This window comes from Solanum dulcamara, chromosome 4, assembly GCF_947179165.1.
Source record: "Solanum dulcamara chromosome 4, daSolDulc1.2, whole genome shotgun sequence".
NCBI classification, from domain to species: Eukaryota; Viridiplantae; Streptophyta; class Magnoliopsida; order Solanales; family Solanaceae; genus Solanum; species Solanum dulcamara.
Genome location: NC_077240.1, coordinates 7,942,145 through 7,967,095, shown reverse-complemented (window position 1 = coordinate 7,967,095; position 24,951 = coordinate 7,942,145). Strand labels below are relative to the sequence as shown.

General features: G+C 35.6%; 2 protein-coding genes across 2 annotated transcripts; one reads left to right on the top strand and one right to left on the bottom strand.

The window, feature by feature from the left end:
• The first annotated feature begins 447 nt into the window (after nt 1-447).
• On the top strand, nt 448-8,897 carry LOC129885940 (uncharacterized). The gene is made up of 12 exons (XM_055960430.1): nt 448-615; nt 899-1,045; nt 1,173-1,346; nt 1,784-1,866; nt 1,986-2,184; nt 3,153-3,274; nt 3,913-3,979; nt 5,290-5,340; nt 6,723-6,775; nt 6,920-7,130; nt 7,361-7,531; nt 8,343-8,897. Exons 1-12 carry the CDS (start codon nt 556-558, stop codon nt 8,403-8,405), a joined length of 1,401 nt encoding a protein of 466 aa, XP_055816405.1. The 5' UTR covers nt 448-555; the 3' UTR covers nt 8,406-8,897.
• Nucleotides 8,898-9,238: 341 nt separating this feature from the next.
• Nucleotides 9,239-24,819, bottom strand: LOC129885939 (dynamin-2A). The gene is made up of 22 exons (XM_055960429.1): nt 24,365-24,819; nt 23,984-24,034; nt 23,739-23,859; nt 23,516-23,605; nt 23,042-23,103; nt 22,843-22,957; nt 22,363-22,705; nt 21,925-22,072; nt 21,286-21,387; nt 21,067-21,186; nt 20,121-20,204; nt 19,913-20,040; nt 19,121-19,205; nt 18,328-18,466; nt 16,179-16,255; nt 15,279-15,335; nt 12,004-12,151; nt 11,769-11,917; nt 11,327-11,440; nt 11,183-11,250; nt 10,738-10,910; nt 9,239-9,853 (listed from the first exon to the last, which is right to left on the bottom strand). Exons 1-22 carry the CDS (start codon nt 24,506-24,508, stop codon nt 9,693-9,695), a joined length of 2,679 nt encoding a protein of 892 aa, XP_055816404.1. The 5' UTR covers nt 24,509-24,819; the 3' UTR covers nt 9,239-9,692.
• Between the last annotated feature and the right edge of the window lie 132 nt (nt 24,820-24,951).

The following is a 24,951-nucleotide window of genomic DNA, read 5'->3' as shown; positions in this document are numbered from 1 at the left end:
AAAGACACTTAATTCAAATGCAGCAAATTCAAGTACAAAGAAGAAAAATAGGGCAGAAAACATAGCAACATCGAAATGCAATAAACAACTAATGATGTGAGATATCAAAAGCAAAAAATATAGTTATATGTAAGATATCAAAATTAAGAAGGCAATGATAAGCTTCACTAAGGCAGAAAATATAGCAACATTGAAATGCAATAAACAACTAATGATGTGAGATATCAAAAGTAAGAAATATAACTATATGTGAGATATCAAAAGTAAGAAGGCAATGATAAGCTTTACTAAGGCCAACATTACCTCTATCAAATTATATGGACAAATATTTTCTAAAATAGAACGAAATCAGACTAAATATTACATTTTTCATCACAATTTTTTCTTTTTGAGAACACTAAAAGCTTTAACCAATGGAACAAGCCTGTATTTCAATTGTTTGACTATTATAATCTCGAGTTCCGGGGAGAACAAGGCTGTAAGTTTTTGGTGGCTACGAATTGACGCAATAAATAGATAGTTTTAAATCAATTATCTACTTGGTGGTGGGAAGCCATGGCCATTGCAGGGGCAGCTCCTTCTTCACCATTTCTAGGCCATGTTCCTTTCCACCTTGTACTTGTTCATTCTTCTCTCTCTCTCTCTCTTATCTCACACAACTATTTTTCTCTTTAGAAAATTGACTTTGAAAGTGTTTCATTCAATCAATCGATTAGCTTAATAATAATATTGTCGGTTCTTACTTTGCAAAGCTCGCTTAAATAGGTTGAGTTCATTCAGAATAGCTTTGCTTTCATTAAATTATAAAGGAATTCCAAGTCCGATTCTTAGTTTGAGGGTGCATCAACAACAAGGGTTAATAGTTTTTTTGTTTTCTGTTTTCTGTTTTGTATTGTAGGGAAAATCCTCATCTGCGCACTTTACCCACAATTCACTTTGTATTTTCAAAGTAAAAGCACTGTTTTGGGGTTCAAGAAGAAGAGTGAAGCCTGCTGACAAGGTTCTTTCACTTGGGGAATTCACTTTATCAGGGGCAGACACACTGGTATTTCTTGGGTTTCGCCCCCCCCCTCCCCCCCCCCCCCCCCCCGCCCTTTTGTTCCTTTTGAAAGTTATGGTAGTTATAGTGGTGGTTTACTTCAAATGTTAATAGATTTTCTCTTTTGTTTTAGGGGGATACAGGAACTTCTGAAAAGATATCCGTTTCTGTGGTTTCCTCAATCTCAGACGTTTCACCAGATAAGTGGGATTCGTGCAGTCTTGATGCCATCGGTCCTCAGCAGTTTAATCCCTTCCTCTCACACGGTTTTCTTTCGAGCTTAGAGGAGTCTGGCTCGGCCGTTGAGGTTATCAATCATCACCTTGACGACTTTTACTTGAAAATGCTATGCTTAATAGTTATTTGTTGCATGGTTAAGAGAAGCACGCTTGCCATTGTTTCTTTTTTCTCTCTGTGTCTTCTTTTTGTGTTAACTGGTGTTTTATATAAGTAAACAGTTGCTTTTGCATGCGTATTTCAATAATATCAGTTGTGGCTAATATTCTGTCTTTTGCTTATTTATACTGGTTTATTCTCAACCATTTCTTAGTTATGTTCTCTCTATATCTTCCTATCATTGTTGGAATAGCTGTGAGCCTACTCTCATTCAATCAACTCATGAGAGACCTAGGCATCTAATCATGTATCTCATCTATCTTCTATATTCAGAATCTTCAATTTATGCTGCCTCTGCCCTTGTTATGACCACATTTTGATGGAAGAAAAGCTTATGTCTTCTCTCAGGGAACTGGCTGGATACCACAGCACATCATTGCTGAGGATGAAAGTAATAATATTTTAGGTGTTGTTCCTCTTTATCTCAAAAGGTTTAACATCTGCCATGCTATATGTGGACTATGCTTTTCACTTGTTTCTTCAACTGGATACAGGACTGTATTGAAATGGATATGCATTGAAGCTAATTCCTTCTGATCCAAATTTGCAGCCATTCTTATGGTGAATATGTATTCGATCATTCTTGGGCAAATGCCTATTACAATTATGGTTTGAGCTATTATCCAAAGCTGCAATGCTCGGTGCCTTTCACTCCAGTTACTGGCCCGAGGATCTTGGTCCGTAACACGTCACATAGAGATCAAGTTTTTGACATCCTGGTCTCTGCAATAAAGGATTTGGCAGTCAAGGTATTCTTTTCTTCATGTCCAAACAAACTTAATAATACTTTGGATTTCATAAATACTTTTTAAACTCGTCCAGTTGTAAGTCTGATTCTTTTTATTTTTATTAATTGTTGCTCATTGTTTATGGAAGATCCTGCATATTCAAGCCAATATTTCTGTTATCCTTATTTAACGGAAGGTGTCATGTCTTTCTAAGTTATAAGAAGCGTGAAGATAAATCTGTTCTGTGGAGGAGATCTCTAAAGTCTATGACACTTTCTAGTGATGTCAATGCTACCTTTAATTGTGAAAGCTTGGTAGAAAAACTCAGAAGGCAATTGAGGAATTTGCAATTCTACCGGTTCAGTATGTGCATCCTATAAGACAGAGCATGTCAAATAACTTGGTTGAGAATTATGATTACGAATTTGATAATCAAACACCCTAAGAAGGAAAACCCACATTATTTGTGTGATCAAAGGAACATGTGTGTATGGCTGACAAAGGTCGAGGCACATGGCATAAGACATGCTAAATGTGTTGTTGGGGCATCATTCTTGTAAAATGACCAGTACCATCCCGGTCAATTTGGAAAAAGATTTCTGATAGGGCCATTAAAATCTCCAAAATTCTCATTTGGTTGAAGTTACTTCTTGAGCAACAAAGCTTATGAATTAGCTCCTCTCTGTTTCTTTTGTTCAAATATTTCCTTCTTTTGGCTTCTTGAATTGTACTACTGTTGAGTTACATAGTTTAACGATACATTAAGTAATTCGTGCTAAGTGATTAGCTGGAGAATCTAGTACATTATTTCATATTTTGCCATGTGGCCCATACCTTTATTAGTAAATAACTGTCCTTTATTAGTAAATAACTGTTCCAGAACTCTTATTAAGTTCAGTCGATAATCATAGTTAGGGATGCATTGATTAATTTCATATGCCTAACAATGCTCCATTTTTCTGTATTCTTATGACATTCTACCTTGACAGTTTAACGTTTCATCTCTACATATTACTTTTCCCACTGCAAATGAGTGGCACAAGTTGGAGAAGAAAGGTTTTCTGCAAAGGATTGGAATGCAGTATCATTGGAAAAATCGTAATTATAAAAAGTGAGTATGTAGATCTACTTCATATTTGAGATAGTTGCTCTGAAATTTGAAGAACAAATTTCACATAGTAGCTTGTAGTTTGTTCTTTTTCTTCTTAGTAGGTGATCTTATTTCATTTGGTCATATTACATACTATCGTACTATAGATTCCGAATGGCTCATCTCCTGGTTGATGATTGATGAAGGGGCTTGATGCTTATGATAGACCTTATTTGTAATCTAGTTAAATGGGTTTCTTCTAGAACTGGTACTGCTTCTATCACAAAATCCATGGAAGGGGGTTGCCTCGCTGTGATAGAGTTGGAGTAACCTTGGGAACTAAGGTTCAAATCTTGCACAAGTCACAATACTTGATTTGTTTTCATCTCTCTAGACCTTGATAGACATAGTGACCTTGTTCCTGTGTTGATGGGAGGTAAAAGGTAATTAATTGAGGTGTGCACAAGCTGGAGAGGACACCGCAATTAATCTCCAAAAAAGAAAAAGCCAACAAAGGAATTGAGATTGCTTTATCTGATGAGCATTATATAGACCTCTACATTTTTTCCACACTTCTATGTGTTCTGATTTACCACTACATCATGTAAATGAGTTTTTGTTTCTTTTTGATTGTTATAAGTTTGTTCTTTTATGTTCAGCTTTGATGAGTTTTTGATGGACATGAAGCAAAGTAAGAGGAAAAACATTCGCCAAGAACGCAAGAAGGTTTGTAGAAGTAGTGTGCTGTTTCCTTAAAAATTGCTTGGTCAGTAAATAGCTCTAGAAGGTTTTCAAAAAAGGCTGTATAAAGAGAAGTATTTGTATCTTAAAGGAAATCTAAGCATGCCTTTGGTCACACATGTCCATGCCGAGACTCTTTATCATAAAACAGTTCTTTAAAATATATCATGCGAAAGAGAACAAGTCTGTAATATGCAGAACATTAGAAGTTCCCTGCAAACCAAATGACAAGAGGACTTGGTCCTACATCAAGATTATATTTGATCCTACTGGAAACATGTTTGTGTTTTTTTTTTGTCAGTAATAATTTTAGAAAGTTCACCACGCGAGTATTCTCTTGGATGAGGGGTTGGGGCATTTGGTAGGCCCCATTACTGGTTTTATCAGTAGTCTAAGCTTGGAGAAAGTTAAAAATGAACATGGTGTATAATAATAATTAGACATGCCCTTTTGGTTGCGCATGCCCGTACCGAAACTTGTATCATAGAGCAGTTCATTAGAATATATCACATGACAAAGAACACGTTTCCAGTACACAGAACATAGAAAGTTCCCTGCTTCAGAAAACCTAATCACTAGAGGACTTTGGTCTTACATCTAAATTATATCCAATCCTGCTGGGAACGTGTTTATATTTACTATCTTACAATTAAAAACGAAATTTATTTTTGTTGTATAAACAACGCTTTATTATTGTTTATTGAGTTTTGCCACATCTGCAGCGTCACTATATTGGCATGGATGTATGGCTATTGACATGTTGCATATTGCTGCAGTACCATCTTTTATTTATCCCGTGTTCTTACATATTTCTATCGCATGAAGATTCTTCTTAGAGGAGTATATTGTTTCCTTTTAGTTTCATAATCAGCTAAATACAGCTTTTACCTCTCTTCTCAATGTCTTCAAATATGCAATTACTCATAAGATCTGTAAAAGTTTGTTATTCTGTTGGAAGAAATATTATACTGGCAAATTTCAGAAGAAGATATGGATGACTATTCCTCTGTGCATTGCATAGACTATATGGATTGAAAGAAATAGGAGGTGTTTTTTTACAGATAAAAGGAGATGATATCTGTTGCTAAGTATAGATGTATGCAGAATTTGTACTTCTGGATGAAAGGGAAGCTAGTTTTGAATTTGCACATGCTGGAGTTGTTAGAATCCCTGAATATCTAATGTAAAACAAGTCCTGCCTTTTGTATTTGCTTCTGTGCTTTCTTGGTACTGTTTCTTAATAAGACTCAACTTACCAAAAACACACACACTCATAAGATCTTATCTTATTTCAGATATCTTCCCAAAATGTGACCATGAAACGCTTAAGAGGATCTGAAATCAAGGTGTGTTTTAGCAGCTTTTGACTTTCCATTTGATTAGTTACTTGAGCATAGGTGACTTTTTTGGGACAGGGTATATTTGACTCAAGGGTAGTAACAGCAGTTTATGTATTGTGATGTATTGCTGCATGTTCATTTGATCACTGCATCAGCATTTATTGTGATGTATTGCCACTTGTTCTATTTGGTTCATACATACTGATGCAGCTCTGTATTCCCTGCTTGAGAACTATGTGATATCATAGGGACTGATCAAGGGACCATATTATCCTTTATATGGATCTATTCCTTGAGTCCTTTCCATTAACTTTGATTACTGGGTGATGTTTTAGCTTTTAGCGTCTTGTCTTAGTTCAAGATCCCTATTACTAAATGGATTAAAAGAATTAGTAGATATGATCCCTTGGTTGTATTTTGATCCCTTTTCTTTGAATCTATGGTTTTGACATGAGATGATAATGAGAGAGCTTCGCCTATCATTATTGGTTTTGGTTCTCTATCCTTTACTATCAGCGAGCGTATTTTCTCGAGATCTCCAGCGGATAAGAAAGACTTCTTCCTGTATTGCTTCCTTTTCGAAAGAGTAGACTTGGGCTACCCACAATAATGACCATGTTGGACCAAACAAAAATTCTAAGAATGGAGCCGATCGAGAGGGATATTTGTTGTTCACTGAAGAACTAGATTTATCTTAATGTTTCATTTTTCAAACTGGATATTTAAATATTTTCTGTATGTTTCCCTCTCAGGTTAAACTGAGTGTTGTAGATTCAGAATATCTTTTAAATTAGCAATTTGACCAATGAGAGTGGAATTAAATTTCTATCTTTGACATGTAATGGCCGTGAAAGAGTGAAAGATTCAAGATTATGTGTTACTTTAGCTTCAAACTTTGACAGATATAGTAATGGAGCTGAGCTGACACAGTTTCGGTGCTATGATCATTCTATCTAGCCTGTTATGTTAGCACTAAATCAAATTCAAAGATGCATCTTGGGGCTATTTTGGCCCTGCTATTAGGTTTACTGTTTACTTCTAATGCAGCGTCTTAATCTAGTAGAATAATGTGAATTATTCTTTACTAATAACAAGGTAAGTAAATTATTCTCCTAATTAAGTAGATGATATCCTAGAATATCATATAAAATAGGCTACAATGTTCAGTTATTTAAAAACAATGAATCTAGAGATGTTGTGAATCTTGAAACACCTTACGGTCTGGACGTAGACCAGGCCAGAAAAAGGCTATGGGGAACGAGGGGTCTAAGGTTGAACGGTTGATTTCTTGTTTAAGGCACATAAACCCCGAGTCACATGCAACTATTATTATGTCCTTGAATAAGATTGTAAATTTTCTTTTCATGCTTGTCTATTGGTATTGACAGGCCAGCCATTGGGATACATTTTACAAGTTCTACAGAAATACAACCGATAACAAGTAGGAGTTCTTTTCTTTGGACCACTAACTTTTTCTCTTTACGAAACTATCTTAACTAAACTTTAATCAGCTATATATTCTACTTGGTGTACTTTACAGTTGTATTTCAGTACCTGCATTATCTAATCTGTGTTCTCTCTTTAGGTGGGGTACTGCTTATTTAACGAGAGACTTTTTTCATCTTATGGGTGCAAAGATGGGTGACAATGTACTGCTTGTTGTTGCGGAAGAAAGTGATGAGCTTGTAGCTGCAGCCCTTAATCTTATTGGAGGAGATACCTTGTATGGACGACTATGGGGATGCCTCCCAGGAGTCTACTATGCGAATTTGCATTTTGAAGCATGCTATTACCAGGTATTTTAAACCATCAATTAAAAGTAAGAAAAGAATGTGCCATGCAGCGTGCAGGTTTTTTGACTTATGACAACAGTGTAGGATAGCTACTTGTGTTTTTCATGGTGTGGATTTGTATGGTTTCAAGAATTAGCCTCTAAGTGGTTCAGAAGTTAATCAGGCTCCTCTTGAGTCTTTAATGTTTTCCTGCTTGAAATTTCATATTTTAGTACCCTTGATCTATTTTTCAGGCCATAGACGCGGCGATTGAACTCAATCTTAGCACAGTAGAGGCTGGTGCTCAGGGTGAACACAAAATTCAAAGGGGATATATGCCAGTAACTACTTACAGCTGTCACTATGTTCTAGATGAGGATTTTAAGAGAATCATTAATGATTTCTTGGTACGAGAAACAGCTCAGGTGATTATTCTTCCCAATGAACAGCCTTTTGGATGACTGTTGCCTTTTTCTTGAATGTTTCTTTCCTCAAAGGAAATCTAGAAAATAAAAAATTTATATTCCCATAATAGGTAAAGGACACATTTTATGAGCAGAAGCACATAAACGACGAGGTCACAAGGTTATCTTGAACACTTCTTTACCTAATCGAATACCAGAAAGCTTGTAAGGCACATTGTCGCTGTAATTTCCTGTCCTTAAAGCCAATAGGTTCCAGAATTCTGATCAGTCTGTAACCTCATATTATGGATGCTAAGTGACCATCTTGGGGACTACATAAAAAGCCGTCTGCTGACAATCCCAAGGCAGTGAAAACTCTCCATTGGGATATGAGTCTAGAAATCAATTATTAAATACTACTTTATTGAGGTTGATGGGTAACAATGTGATGATCAATATGCTTTTCTCTGGGACAAATAGTTAATTATTCTCTTACCTTAGTCATACAACGCCTGGAAATAAATCAAATGAAAGAGTCTGATAACAGGCCTCTATGGGCTTTCTTTAATGGTCTCTTCCCATCGGTCTGAACTGGTTTGTTTTTGTTGTGTTTGTTCCCCTCCAAAATACTTCAGCTGTAGCTTAGTTTAGATTGCTATACAAAAATCTCTAAATCTGTTAAGTAATATCTTTATGTGGTTGATGAAAATAAAGACGTTAAGTTGCTTTTGCTAGATTATCTCCAAATTTCTGATGATGGAACCACATTTATATGGACACTCTAGCTTTGAGGAGCTTTAACTGATCACTATCTTCTTGTATTTTCCTACAGGTTAAACTTGTTATGAATTTATTACAGGATTCTGGTCCCTTCAAGGAGAATGTATGGAATTGATAAGGTGTTTACATCCGCGTTTATAAATGGCCAGCTATTCCCTGTTGAAGCTTCTTCTAATTCACCAATCAGAGTGACATCTTTTGTTGTCTGTGGTAAGCAGATCATTTTAGAAGCACCCATCCATGTTTACTGGGGAAATTGGCATTTGATCTTCTGGTTAAAGCATTAGTAACAAGCTTAAGGGCTGCAGCTACAAGAAGAAACAAGTTAATGATTTAAAACGGGTTGCTGCAGCCAAACTTTGAGAAATTGTTAATATCCAACCAGAATGCAGTAAGAATATTAGCTATGTACAGAAGAAGGTTCAATGCTCATCCTGTATAGAATCATTTTCTTCAAAACGGGTTCACAATATTGTAATTAGACTTTAGTCATACACTGATCATAAGCTCCGATGATCAGTTACTATCTTGTCTAGGTACATACACGATGAATATTAGAGATGACAGCGCGTTTGAGGTTAATTTCATCTCCTCAAGCGTCTTTTAACTTTTTTGAGTTTTCTTTACAGGTAACTTGTGCTTCAGCATCACCAATTTTAAAGCACCGCAAAGTGTCAAGTTTTCATATATTTAACACTTCGTCGTGTTACAATATATTTTAGACTATAGTTTACGTTAAAGGAAACATCTACTGCTATCTTCCATCCCTGCCACAACCTGTGACTCGAGACCAAGAGATTAAAAATGATCCAGCACAAGAAGTAACAAGTTGCAACTGCTCGAAACTCGGGCAAATGATTTAAAAAGAATTACGAGAGGAGAAGAATATTAATGATTCAATTATAGAACCGTGACAAAAAAAAATCACTTAAAAACTTTTTCCCTGAAGTTAGATCAACATTGCTGGAGAAAGGTGTGGAAAGTTTAAGCTAAGCGTCAAACCTAAGGATGCAAGATGCAATCTTGAAGCATCAAATTAGATTATGAATCAAAGAATGATCTACGTTTGAAGTGTTTCACCAACTTCACTAAGCAACCTTATCAGTTAAAGCTCAACCAACAATAGAGGCGGACGTCCACGCCTCACAAAATTATATATGTAGATTGTCCTGAAACTCCTTACTTTGAAATCAATAAGTAGCATCAGGGTTAGAGGATCGAGCAGCAACGGGAAAACTTATTCGTTGGTAAATGGAGACCACTGGACCAATAGCTAAAATGTTACCTAAAATGTGGAATCTATGAATACAAAGATCTCGTGACAAAATCCGACGACATCAAGAGCCCAAGAAGAGAGCAGGAACCAAAACCTCCTCAGCTACAAAGAATATGAATCAAATGTCTAGGATTTAAATCCAGAACCAGGAGGTGCAGGTGGCATCCGGCTAGGTGTACGACGACTTCTAGACCCTGCATCACCATTTTGAGCGGCATTTGAAGAACCATCAAATGCAGATCTCCAGTCATCACCTGATGACTGTCCTCCAGATCTTGAGGCGCTTTCTGCAGATGCCAATATAATTCCCAATTATAGCTTTAAAAGAAGCACAAGGCATCAAGGGTTAAAAAAAACATTGGTGATAAACTGAGTTTGTAGAAAAGCCCTTAGTATACACAAATAAGAGAAAGGGGATGAATTGGAAATTGAAGTACAGTGGTCGACAACTTACAGTTTGCAGCATTGATTAATACAAGGTTCCGAAACAATAAGTTCCAAGCTTTCTAAGTGGTGTTTCAGCTTTTCTCTTATGCTGTTAATTCATTGATAAGTTTGCACATTAAGTGCAATGGTGTGGAATGACGTTTCAACTATGTTATCTTTCATACCATAAAGAGTCTAAAATCTTAATACTTCTCGGCATCAACCGCATTTGTTATTTAAAAGCCCACGAGATTAGAAGTCTGCTACGTCAGCTTGCGGTATTAGACTAAGGTTTGTGTCCCAGGGTCACTAGACCTATCTTTTACTGAATTGTGGTCCTGTGGAACTAAACTAACATCTTTTTAGGGGATATCTTAATCATATACTTAATTTTATCATTGCTCACTGAAGTTTGTAAGGGCAAGTGTCAACCACTTTAAATCGGCCAACTTATGCAAATCTCCTACTAGGTAAATACACCCTAACTCATGTTCTAGGCATGGAAATCCAACATAGCTCACCAGACGGCAGTCATTCAACTCATATGAGGATACATATGTTAGGTAATGGTGAATTACACATTAGAGAAACTCATTTTCATTTTTATTTTTGTGGAGGCAGTATATTATGCCACAGGAGTTCGTTTTGATAATTTAAGATGGGAACATATTAAAATGCTAAAAAGCAATCAAAGAATTGAAGGTTAAGGCTTCAAGTAAAAGCTATCAAAGGTTTTGCCAAATACCAGCTCCATCACTATCTGAGTAGCTAGACACAGCAGCTGCTCGATTATCATGAACACTAAGCTGCTGAGTGACCTTAGCAAGAAGAGAGGATTGTTTCTGAAAGTGCTCTCTCCTACGCTTCACATTATGGTCTTCCAGGAGTAGTTCTTCGATCTTTGATCTACTTTGTGCACTACAGTCCACATTTTGATACACAGAACAGTCAAAAGATAGTTAGAAAGAAGCAAAGATAACAAACAATAAAGAGAGTTTTGTTAAGACAAACAAGGCTGTATGCAAAACACTTTCATATGCCATAGATATTATGGGTTGATCAGCTTCACATAAAGTAAAGTTCGTGAGATTGATTTCTTATATAAAAAAGATCCTCGGCAAACATATGGTGGTCAAAATCAGAGCGCCTAGTAACCATGATTCCTGAAAGGAAATACAGCTGCTGCTAACCTGACAGAACTGTACAATTTATTAAGCATATCTTCTCTGGCCTTCTCTACTTGGCAAAGAACAACTGCCTGAAAACCAGTTATCCCAAGTTAAACAGGGTACGAAGAACAAAAGTGCAGGGAATAACGATTACACTAAACTGACCTTCGGTACATTAGCAGCAAGGCTGTTGAGAACAGCTTCAACATAACCACGTACTTCTTGAGCCATCCATCGAAGTTCTTCTTCTGGATCTGCAGGTTTCCTAGTCATCGTGTCCTAAATAAAAAAATAATCCAAGTATTTTCCATGTAAGATATTTGACAATAGAGATTGCGGAAAGAGAATATTCCATAAAATGCTGGTGCACAAATTAAATGATCTTATCGAGAAGCCAAAATATGAAGAGATTCTTTACAGGTAAGACAAGAAGAATACTCCTGGCACTAAAAAGCTTTGAGCAGTAAAATATTTATAGACAATGGCAGTAATCTGGTAAAGTAAACTAAAGAAACTGCTTATGATGAATAAACTGAAGGAACATTTATAGGAAGAACCTGCAAATAAATTAATCTGAGTTTTTAACGAACTGCATTTTGCTACTTACAAGTGTCCCCTCTGATGAACTTTGCCTCATAGGTGTACTAGAATCAGCAATAACTTGACCTCCTTTAGAACTTATAACATTTTTTAATTTGTTTAACCACTCAGTCTTCTCAGCCAAAGTTTCTGCCTTCAAAATAACAGTACTTTGGGCTGCAATGTAAAAAAATTGGTTGTAAAATATGAAAGAACAAACCATATAATCCCCTTGCAAAAAGAAATTCAGGAATATGCACCACCTTTAAGAATAGTCTTGTATTGAACCCTATTTGTTAATTTAAACACGAGACTAGGTCCCTTTCCTCCATCAGGCCCAGTTGCCTTTTTATCTTTTGAACTTTTTGATGGTCCTTCGCCTTCTTCAGAAGCCTCTTCAAGATTACATTCCTGAAAGTTACACACAGCATGTTACACGATAAGATAAAGGGCCAACATATCCAGAAGATGAATGTTATAGAAATGCAGTTATTAAAGTGGATGTGCAGCCAGTCAGTCGTACAAGATTACAAATGATCATATTCAACTGAAGGAAGCAAGAAGCACATACAGAAGATAAATTTTTTGGCCATATCCCACATAAATCTCCGTATGAGTTGGTATATAGGTGCAAGGTGTAAATAGGGATGGGGTATACCCACAATCACATTGAGGGAAATTTTTTCAAAAGATCTACAGTCTCTCAAAATGGATTTAGCTACAAACAGATAAATGGAAGCAAAAGATCCATATAAGTGATATCATCTAGATGAAATGAAGGTTTAGTTAATGTAAATGAGGATGAGTATGAGATTTAGAGAACTTCTAATTTTCATCAAAAGACAAGTTATTTAGTTTTGGAATAAAATGAGTGTATAGAGTGCTGAAATGAATATAGAGGTTGATTAATTGATGTTACTTAATCTCTAAAAACTCAATAGCCAATAATTTACATTTCTTCATAGATTTTGACAACAACAATCAGAACCGAAGCCAAATACAGCTACAACTTCTCCAGTTGACCCAAAACCCACGTAGAAATGCAGCCATTCACTGTAAGTTTTTAAGAAACAACAATAGACAGAATGCAATATCTAGTATGAAGGAATATACTGATTTGGGTCAAATCGTGGTCTTCTCCAATAGTTTTCAAGCACAGCAGTAAAGGGCATACTTTTTATAAGTACATCTTCTATAAGTATCAAAATCATATTTTCAGTTCTTCTGGAAATAGAGCGTAATTGCTTATTTAATATAACCTCTTTATGAACAATGAAAACATCTCCTTTCTGCTCCCCACGTCCAGGAGTGAAAGGTCACAAAAAGTGGTGATCAGTGCGTCATGTTCAGAATTTCTCGATGGATACATGAATCACTCTGAAATTTCCTTCTCAACTAGAACTGAATTTTAAGTAATTTCTAGTATCCTAAAGAATCGAAAAATCAAAAGAATATTGATATGTTAATTGAGTATTTTCTCCATTAACTATACACTAGAAGCAGTTTGTTTAGAAAATTGGTGCATGACTATGGCAGGTAATCAAATAGAAAGTGCATTCAACTATTGGTAACCTAGAAATCAACAAACATATGACATAGACATACATGAAACTACATTTGTAGGAGACCATCAAAGAACATAGTGTAAGCAATGACTACATAGCATATACACTCCCATGTCATGTATGGATATACTTTAATGACTTCTACAAATGGCACATGAATTCTCTTTTTGCCCTTGTCGAATATCTAAAGTAAAGTAATAGAAGTGTTCCTTCAGTAATAGTTCTAACTTTTACAAGAGGTGGTTGTATACTTCAATAGAATACCAAAGTAGGAGAGGTCCTAGTTCAAAAATCACCACCGTCAACAAAATATTTTCACATGCTTATACCAAGAAAAAGATTTGGATCCACGTGTGAAGAGCATGATGTAGAGGAAAAATAAATAGAAGTGTACACTCTTGAACAAGTTAAGCTTTTAGGTGGCCATACACATAAATAACTCTCTTGCATTTGACCTTTATTATTATTCCTTTACCACCCCACCCATCTCTCCAACTAAAATATATGGGAAAAAAGGAAAACAAATCAATCACACTTTTAGCTATAATCTTTCAAGACTTGATAATTCCACCTTGAGTGGCGAGATATCTGCTCAAATCTTTTTGCTCTTGAATCACCTAGGGGACTTTCGTTCTAGATAGACTGATTTGTGTCTTGCTGATACTGAATTAACTAAGTTGAGAATCCATACAAACTAAGCAAAATTGCACATACAAAACCCAGGGATAACCAGCACCAAATCAATTATTAAGATGGGGTTATTATCCGTATATCAGCAAGCTAAAAGACTACAATAAACCAAGTCAACAACAAAAAAATTGTACGCATTCCCCAGAATCTATACACGAAAAGCAAAAGACTATCAATGTTCTCTTCAGATTCTTCCTTTGAGTGGGGATCACTTGATAACTCTAACACCAGGGGTCATCATTTTCAATACAATATTTCTCGATTCTCTTGCACATGATGAACACGGACAATGATACGACAAAAATATTCAATCTTGAAATATAGAGATTAGAGTAAATAATATATACAATTTCCATAAAGAAAAGCACAGAGACGTATATAGAATTATGATAAGTGCAGCATCATTAGACTAATAGGTCAGAAGATTTTGATTCATAAGCTTGAGAATAGTGAAGTTCAATGTTTAGCCCTTGAATTTTCAAAAATCTAACTTTAAAGAGATATCTAGACTCTATGACCAAGTCCATCTTTTTGCAGCTTCTAAGCTAAATGTGCATTATTTTTAACCAATATCTCCATCAACTCTTCAAAGAAACAATGTGCTCATAGAACTTGATGCTAAGAGGGTGGAAACCCTAAATGTTACTCCTATAGGCTAGAGGTGGCTTATCTCATTTTCTGGACTTTGATATGCCAGATGACTCTTGCAATATTTGATTTGCACATGATGTGGTTCCTACATCTAACATAACCCTACATCCGACGCACAAAATCCTTCATAAAGTTATTTTTTCCTTTTTCCCTACTTTTTTCTGACAACTTAAAGACAGTCTTTTCTGTGGGATAAGAGAACATGAAATTAATTAAAAAATCCTTCAGTGATGTACACAACCATGAAACATAACATGCCCCAAAAGTTTTGATCAAGAGCTGTGTAATATGTATTGGTAGTTTGTTGCATATAACCTTAACATGGAAAGAACAATCTAGATGAAACAAACTGAAGCCAGAAAACTTATCAAATGATAAAGAAGCAGCACACGAGTCAAAACAGCTGAAAAACACTTTTGGAACTGAAAATACCTCCAATCAAGAGAACCACAAAATTGTCAAAGCTTACCCAGCAATCTCAACAGAGTAACAATTGGAATAAACAAAATGAACTCACAGAAGGCTTTCCTAATAAATCTATAAATATATAACGAGTACAAAGTACTTATCAAAAATTAAAAAGTAAATATCAAAGAACTAGATCTCAAAAACAACAAATGGCTTTTTAGTACCTCCAAAGTAATTACACCATGGAAATGCCGTTCTTCTTGCTTCTTGGTATATCCAAGCTGCAAAAGCATAACTAAAAGCTATGAAACAGTGCACAAACTAACTAGTATAATATCTCATAATTTTGCTAGAATTGATACATTATATACTACTAGTGAGGGCTCAATTTTAGCTTTTTCTCTTTATGGGGACAAATTTCATGTACAAGAAATATATAAAGGTGACCCACAAGGAGAACAACATTAAGTCATCATATATTGGAAGATCTATTCCTTGTAGTACACAGGTATATTATCGCCCAACGAGAGGGTCCAAGTCTTCCTAGTTTTCTCTGTTCGCACTCTTATTGCACATATAATACCTTACTTGGGGAATGGGGATGGTTCATCTTCCAAACTCTTCCAATTGAAGCTTGGGTTTGGACATATATATATTTCTTCTAAGATTTTGAACAGAACAGTTTATGAATTTTAGAAAAATTGGAAAGATGAATAAAGAGAAAAGAAAAACTTAAAAAGAGTAGACATCCCTTTTAAATAGGCCCAAATACAGCTGAAGAGAAACTAATTTGGGATTTGATTTAACAGTATCAAAATACGGAAACGTCTTATCATTTGGTCGAAAATACAAGTACTAACATCTTTTCACTGCTTAATATGAATTATGCAACTACAAATAAGATATGAACTTTCAGTAAACTTGGAAGTGTAGTTCTAATTTTCCTCCTTTCTACCATGAGCTGTTGACTTCATTATTAATCTCAAACTAAATGGTAAGTTCCTACAATTAATTACTCCAACAGGAAATGCTATAAAAGGACCACATACATATAATTAGGTCCAGTAAAGCAATGGGTTTTCACCAGCTAATATTAGAATGGCTTAAAACGCTACAATACTAACCTTTCCAGTCTTGTCATTTAAAACAAACCATCGCTTGCTCCAGCCACTTTTTTTATCACTTTTCTTCAGAAGAAACCCTGCATGCAGACGTAAGCTATGTTAAGAACAACAACTTTAGCACTTTGGTGCAGTAAAAAATTCAAACAAGGAATCTGGGAACAATGTTAAAGTTCAAAGGCTCCAGATAATTACATTAGCTTGGAGGAATGTATGTGATTATAAGTTTGGCTAATCCAAGATATAAAATCCTTAGAAATACCACCCAAGTATTTTCTTAAAGTTTTGCAGTTATTTGATACATTTTAATGCGTGTTTAAGATCAAGAATCATTAGAAATTAGTGTCAAATATTCTTAATGAAAATGCTATTGTAGAAAGTCAAAAGAATTATTAGGAATGCCATGCAGATATTATTAATGACTTATTTATTAGGAATTTCAGGAATTAGGAAAGTTTTCTTATTTCATGTACTTCAAAATAAGATTTTTATTTCGGTAAAGAGTGGTGCACTAAATTAGTTTCAGTCAGTACCAAAAGGGGTTTTCACTCTTCATTTTCTTTTCACGCGATATCAAAGCCTTTACGATCTTGGTAGAGACTTAGGTAACTTCTGCATAAGGCAACCCGTGAAGCCAAAGTTTGTTTTCTTCCATGTTTTACAACTGTCTTCCTGGGATTGTTCTAGCGGTTCCATACCTCTTTTTTATGGCCATTCTTGTGGCAACCTCTCTTCCAGCCACTACTCTGCTATTCTTCCAACCACTATCCAGCAACTTTTTTCCGTCACCATTCCAATGACTCTTTCATTTATTATTCAAACGCCAATTCAAACTATGCCAGGGATATCTTAGATATTTGTGTCACCATACTTCCTGGTAACTGAGAAAATGTTCATTTTTGAATGTATGGCAAGAAGCACTTTAGCTGTGTGATTATCAGTAACTTTCCAAGTGAAAGAATTCCAACACAACTTTCTTTTAGTGATTATTCACTAATTGGCGACACTTAATAGGCAACTATTTACTATTATCCTAAAGATTTAGTATTTCTTGATTTCTAGATAAGCAAAGTCAAGTTGTTTCACCACCTTGAGTTTGAGAAGACACATTGAATATAAGGAGAGGTGTTAAAATATTTGCATGAATTGTTTATAATTATTATGCTGAAAGCCAAGAGAATCATTAAGAATAGTGTAAATTATAATTACTATGAATTCCATAAATTAGAATACTTGTCTTAACTCATGTAGTTCAAGGTTCCTATAAAGGAGCCTCGCTTCACAAGGAGCATATTCAAAATCACAAAACAAGAACAATACAGCATTCTTGGTGACTCCAATAATGATCTATAGTGAATATGGAAATGCAAGTATGCTTGTAAATGGGGTTTTGTTAAAACTTCATTTTCTACAATGTAATATCAAGTTTTATTTTATATAAGATGGGTAACCTCTAAGTGTTTCCACAATGGTCACTCATTCTCTACTTCATCTCATTTTCAGCTCTCTGGCCATGATAAAAGTGATTTTGCATTACAAATGTAGAGAATATCTATGGAAAAAGTTAAAAATAATTCTATCGAAAATCTTACACCAACTACAGACATTATTAAGAATACTAACTTTGCTTTTCTTGTTTCTTTGTTCACCTAACATTGGCATAAGGCCCGGTGCTAGTACTAGAGGACCAACTAAAGGCTACATTTATAAGTAGCAAGTAAGACTGATATATATATTACTGAAAACTTTACGTAAACCATGATTACTATTGGTTTACCCGACTCTGAAAGACTAAGAAGAACTTATCTTACGCTCTTCTGGCAGCGCAAACACTTGTCAAATGCAACAAACTATGAGAAACACTTGCACAACATACTCCGACAAGACTAAACAAAATAGATAAATCAATATAAAAATTCCTTCACTTCAGGCTACAGTGTTCAGAAGGATAAAGAAGCATCCCCTAAAACAGGCAAAATAAAAAAGCTAAATGACATTTTGTATCAAGGTCAACAAAATACTTATCATGTCTTTTATGTGTTTAATTGTTTATCAATCATGCTCATATACCTATTGGATTCAAAAGGAGAGAACCAAGAATTTATCTAGTGCTAGATCAACAATTATTGGAGTTAAGCGCAGTAATTTAAACCTGCTGTTATCTCCCCATCGGGTCCTGCAGTCTTCAAGACTGGTCCTTCTTGTGAATCCTTATCTTGCTGAGCTGATTTATCCTTCCCTGACTTTGAGCTTCCACTAGTTTGTTCACCTCCAGTCTGTGAGCTGGTTGCCTATATGAAAATTAGTTTCAATTAGGAGAGATTTTTCTACTCATAATAACCATGGAAGGAATAAGAAAAAGAAATGAGACAATCTCAGTAGAAGGAAAATGATCAACAGAACTGTGAAATCAACAGACATCTCCTACTACATTGCACAGTGGCTGCTGATATTTGGAACATGTTCATTACAATTTTTGGCTTAAGATGGGTCATGCCTGACAGTATCAAGGAGGTCTACATTAGTTGGATTTCATGGAAAGTTGATAAATCCATCAGACAAGTCTGGAAAATGATTTCTGCCTGTATTTTTTGGCGTGTTCGGAATGAGAGGAATCGAAGATGTTTTGATGGTATATCAACTCTAAACCAATCACTTAAGGCTAGATCTCTTTTAGATTTGTGTAGCTGGGATAGTCTATCTCCAGATTCTCATTTGAAGTTGTTGGACTTTAGCTCTTTATCCTTAGTATATGACTCTTTGTAACAGACCTAACAATCTCACTCTTTTGTAACTATTTTGCTATATGCATCTTCTTGATGTCATTTATAATACTACTTACTTCATAAAACAAAAGAAGAGAAAATTCAAGTAGTTCCAAACCTTCAGGACAGCAGAAGGTAAAGAACTCAAGCAATCAGTACTCATTGGAAAGACTGGCCTACCCTATTCAACATGGATTGCTCTGCCTCTGCTGCCTTCTTGGAGGATTGGTTCTTCAGGCCGTCGTCACGCCGCTGCCTATCCATCCTGGAGAAACCAAGGATTTAGCGTTCACTAAACAACAGATAATTGGGAGCAATAACATTAAGGAAAGAAACATGAAAATGCACCATAAAAGTACATACATCTCACTCCCAGTATTTTCCAAAAGAGTAGTTCTTGATATCTCTTTTTTGTTCTTCTTTTGGTTATTAACTGGGAGCTCCGAGTGGAAATATGAGGGTTCTTACTCTTTTTTTCTCCCATATTCAGTTTGTGTCTCAAATCAACTTTTATAGATGAGATAACATCAATGTGAAACACCCCTTGATGATGATTTTCTTTTTTATCAGGTAAAAGTTACGGTACCTTGATGATGATAATAAAAACAAAAAGTTCAACTGCATCTTGAGATTAAATTCTCTTGGAAGCACAATTGAATTTCAGCTTCCAAGAGAATTTCAGTTCCTCCTTTTAAGGTTGAGTTAGACTCAAAGTCCACTTACTTTACAAATACACTAGAACAAAATCGACAGACAATAACAGGTTACAACTAGTAAAACCCATAGATGAGTCTATGCTTGATTTGTCTCACATTGTAATAATATTGAAAATATGATTATTAGACATTTTGACATAAAACTGATTATTTCTGGAAAAATGTTACCTATTGAGGTAACAGAGTTAAATGAATGCAAAAATATGATAACAATATTGGAAAGAGACCAACGGAAGGAGCCAGATTATGAGCATACCGCCTTTGCACCAAACGGATAAAGTGTTGCGGGGGGACATAAACCCGCTCCATGTCAACAAGGGAAATAACCATATTCTTTGCTTCAGTTCTAAAACCATCCAGAGCAGTAGTCGCAATTGCAATTACCTAAGATGAATTATTTCCATAAGAAGCCATGAATATCACAAGATTCAACTTGTAAAATTACAAATTTGCATGATGGTCACCTCTTGCTTAAAAGGAGGATACTTTCCCAGACCTGGTGTTGAATTAGCAGCTTTTGAGACAATATCGACAAGTACTCGGTGTACCTACCAAAATTTCTAAAGCGATTTAGAATGTAGAAAGAGGAACATACAGAAGTAACTTGCACAGGTCCTTGGACAAATGTTCAAGGAAGCACAATTTCTCATTAACTGTCTCAGGCACAGATAAAGTTGCAATCAACATGGATTCAATTTGCATGAGAGTATTTCCAAAGGCCATCCAAGCTATTGAAAGTTGAAGAACAAAACCAAATACTTCTGCTAGACAATTGTATAGTGCCAAAAATGCAAAATTTCTGATTAACTTGGGTTCATTTTTCATGAGAGTATTGCCAAAGGCCAGCCAAGGTATTGAAAGGAGAAGAACAAAAACAAAATGCTTCTGCAAGACAATTATATACTGCCAAAATTGCATAATTTATGATTAACATAGATGATAAGAGTAAATTAGTACTACCCAAGGAAATCACTTAATGAAACAATTGAAGGGTATCAAAAGGCTGGAGGCAGAGACTGTCACAAGTCCTACTAACCACAACCGTTGTCTTGATAGAATCATGTTTATAGGAGCTACAATTCCATCATCATATTAGAATTTTTCATTTTTTCTAGTTAACCAAATAATTGAAATTTGTGAGCAAAGAATCTAAAAGATCGTAAGGGGAAGGGGAAAGGATATGAGGTGGTGGCATGAGGCCAGGAAAAAGATATAAAAGTTGCAAAAAGATTCTCTACATCTTTTCCCTTTTGGTGGTTGTCAAGAACAGGGGAAGTGACAACTATTATGCCTCAATCAGAAACTAGTTAGGGAAGAGGGGATAGTGAGATACAATTAAAACTACTGAATATGTCAAGCAAAAACTAAAAACTGCCTTGATAAAGCAGAATAATATCGGATAGGGATCACCTCTTCGACACAAAGTGTTGAAGGTTCTTTCGCCAGCTCCAATACACCCTTTATTAAAGACCTTAACCCTTTCTCGGGAGAAATAAGGTAAGGTTGGTAGCCATCTGCTTCTAGCACAACCTTCAATCAACATGGAAGAGTCACTTGAGAAAATGAAGAATAAGGAATCATTCAATAAAGATGCAATTGACTGAAGCCATGATGGAGTAAGAAGTATACCCTCTTCACATTTTTTAACTCAAAGTGTCTATCCATAGGAAGCTGCTTAATCCTATCAGGGAATTTGCCTTCAAAACTTGCAATTACTTTCCAACCACCACCCTACAGAATTAGCTTACATGCAGTAAGTATATACCCAAAGAGATTACACTTCTAAACCAAGAAAATAACTAACATAGAACATGGTTCTGTATACCAATCATAGATCCTAATTGCCAGAGGGGCCTCAAGGTTAACATAATAAACAAAAAACTGAAAAGGAGACTTGACAGATGTATTCTCTTTTGTATAGGTAGTTGAGAAAACTTGATAGATTGATGTGGATGCACCACACACTCAAAACAGACATATTTTGACACCCTCTTAGTGTGCCATCAAAAAATATTTTTGACTTGTTGCAAAAAAAAAAAAGGTTTCCCACCTGCTTGTCAATAAACATATACCAACAAAAAGGTAAAAACTAATAAAGGTAGCACTCATTTCCAGTAGCACTTGATTTTTCAAAGGACAATTCTGAATTAACTTTTAAATTGGACTAATTGTTTTGACAGAAACTTCTAGCAACATGTTAGCAATATCATGACTATAAACTTTAAAAGAGTCATTACGCTTTCTTCTTTTTCCAACTTCAAGACTCACCTCTCCAGTAGTAAGATGTTCCAGAAACTTATCCTCGAATTCACGACAAAGCTCAAGGGCTAAAGCTTTTGTACCTTCAGCACTATTAATCATTTGATCGCCAAACTTTACCAGTTCATCCTTTATTGATTGAGATTTTCCCTGCAGTCTGCAGGAGTTATAAAGCAAGGATTAAATCGTGTGTCCTTACAAGAAGCCAATGAAAAAAAAAAGATAAAAGGAAGACTAAGACTAGAAACTAAAATATGTCATATGACACTGAACAACCTGTTGCAACTTTTACATAATTTGTGTTGCCCAAAGAACGGGAAAAAGAAATTACCAATACATGTTGCTTTGCAAACTAAATTGAGAAAAACTGAAAAAATTGTTTCTGAAACTAATTTTACCAAATATAAATCAAGAAAGTGAAATTAAAGCAATGGGATAGGCCATCACCCTGAGAGGAGATTTGGAAGTCTGACTTTCATTCGATTACGGATCTGTTGAGCAAGGGCCTCCACTAATGCTACCCTGCCAAGCTTGTTCTGAGGGGCCTTTGTTAATATTGATTTAAGACTTTCACTCTCAGCACACCATGCTGTTTCTAGTGAATTATCATTGCCTACATTTCCTGACTGGGCTGAGGCTATAGAAACAGATTGACCGATCAAAGCAACCCATGGGATATCGGATGTGCTTGGTGGTCCCTGGTTTAGCAAAAGCGCATGGATAGCTGCAAGAACTTTTGGATCTGAAGCTGCTTGATCTACCTTGCTAATAATACCTATAGTTCTTGTACCTGAAGCATTAGCAAAATATTCTCTCAGCGATTATAAGATATGGAGAAGTGATGAATTTTTTTTGTGAAATACATATTTATTTGGAAAATTTTATTTCCTTGAAACTAATAATTGAAACATTGATAGTACAACTCACATTCTCCATCATGCTCCTTCACAAGTCGAAGTGCTTTATACGAGGAAATTTCCGGTGCTAGAACAGCCGGAATAACAACTAGTAATATGGCATCACTGCGTGCAACATATGTACTCTGTAAGGAAAAAAGAACAGCCTTTAAACTCCTATAAGAAAGTGAATTTTAAATAGAATCCATGATGCGCAATCTCGCACTAACCAATGCATCGTCAATATGTCCCTTATCCACTCCAGGTAGATCAACCAACTTCAATGGAGGAGCTGTACAGCAAGGTAAAACAAAAGGCATTTAACACAAAATTTTGCCACAAAACAACAAAGATAAGTAGAAAACTATCTGCTCATGCAATTTGGACAGAGAGACATCAGTAGAAGACGATCCAAATTTATGAGATCCAACATCAACTAAATAAACAACACAGGAAAAACAAAAAAAAATCCATTACAATTAAGGTGCACCACAAAACTAGTTTATGGACCATGTACTACCGAAGTTCAACTAAAGCAAATAACAAGTATCAGCAGAAGAATCCTAGGATTGAAAACTCTAATAAGAAAAATAACGTCAACCAATAATGGAGTAAGTACCCTTATAAGTGTAGAATACTACTACCAGATTAACAAGGCAAAAAACAAAGCGAAAACAACGATACCACTTCTAAAGTAGACACACCTGTACTAGTTCGAAGCTTCAAATATATCTCATCTCGGCTCTTGTATGAGATCTTGCTTAGTCTATCCTGTAAAGAATGGCGAAGAGCACCTTTTGTTGGGCCAAAGAGTGAACAAGTATGATCAGAGTATGACCTATTTATAAGCCTTTAGTGAAAACAGATTCATAGAGAACTGTACTATAATATGTATATAGGATATTGCAGCTTGGAAGTAGGCCTCACTTGCAGAGACTTGTTGGGATTTACTGTCGATTTGCAAAATAATTGACTTGCTGCTTAAGGAACTATCCTTTTTAAGTTCAATGCATATAGGAGCACGAGTAGCACCTCCTTCACCAGTTGGCTGTCCAAATCAAGGTAAAACAATATATAGAAGCATGAACAGAGAGTTGCAGCAATATATTATCATATGAATCTATCTGTAGAAATTATCAATTTAAATGAAATTTTAAGTAGAAGAAACTAACCAAAGCAGGATGTCCTAAAAGACTGTTCAATACAGCTGATTTACCAGCACCCTGAGATATTGTTAAAGATTAGATATATATATATATATATATTAACCACACAGTAACAAGGAGTGAATGAAGAATTAACTTGATTATTCGACAATCATATGCTTGTTCTTGTCGGCTAACTATGCAACTGCTGATTGCATATACTATAAGCGCATATTTGCATCAAGTTAACAAATATTCATTTGTAGAAAAATAGGTACGTTATACTTCCAAAATTCACACACAATGCGGCATTGCATCTATGGAAGATAACTCAACACTAACACAGACAGATCAGAGAATATACCGAAACAATACACAAATCATGTAGTAATGGCACAGGAAACTTACAGTATTTCCAAGCGCCACTACATTGAGAAACGTTGAAGGCCGTTTAGTCGATGCGGCAGCTTCATTGCCATCCTCGTCGGCTAACAACGCAGCGGCTTGCCTCATCGCGTCGCCGAGCTGCTCCAATTCCTCGATCGCCTCCATTGATCCGCTTCACCACCAAATCAAACAATCTCCAGCCCGCACAATAAAATACCACAATCAGATCACTCATACATTACATGCATTCTATAACCTTCACTGAAATTGCAGGGAACAATGCAGTTGCAAATTGCGAAAAATGGAGCTTCACGGCGAAGAAGGGATAGACAGTTGTTGGAGATTTAACAGATACCGAAAATGGCGATAATGGAAATGCTTTTTCTGATTTGGTATTAGGTTTTTATTATTTTCTGTGAAAGATAAAAAAATAAATCCTTAGAATTTTGATCGTTGGACTGTCATCTCGGCAGTTACTACAAATTAGTATATCTGAACCGACTAATATGCGCCTGTACGTGACAGGGGACACCACCTGCAAATTAATATTTTCTTTGATATATTAAATCAGGGGAAATTTACATTTTTAGTCCCTTAAATTAAATATC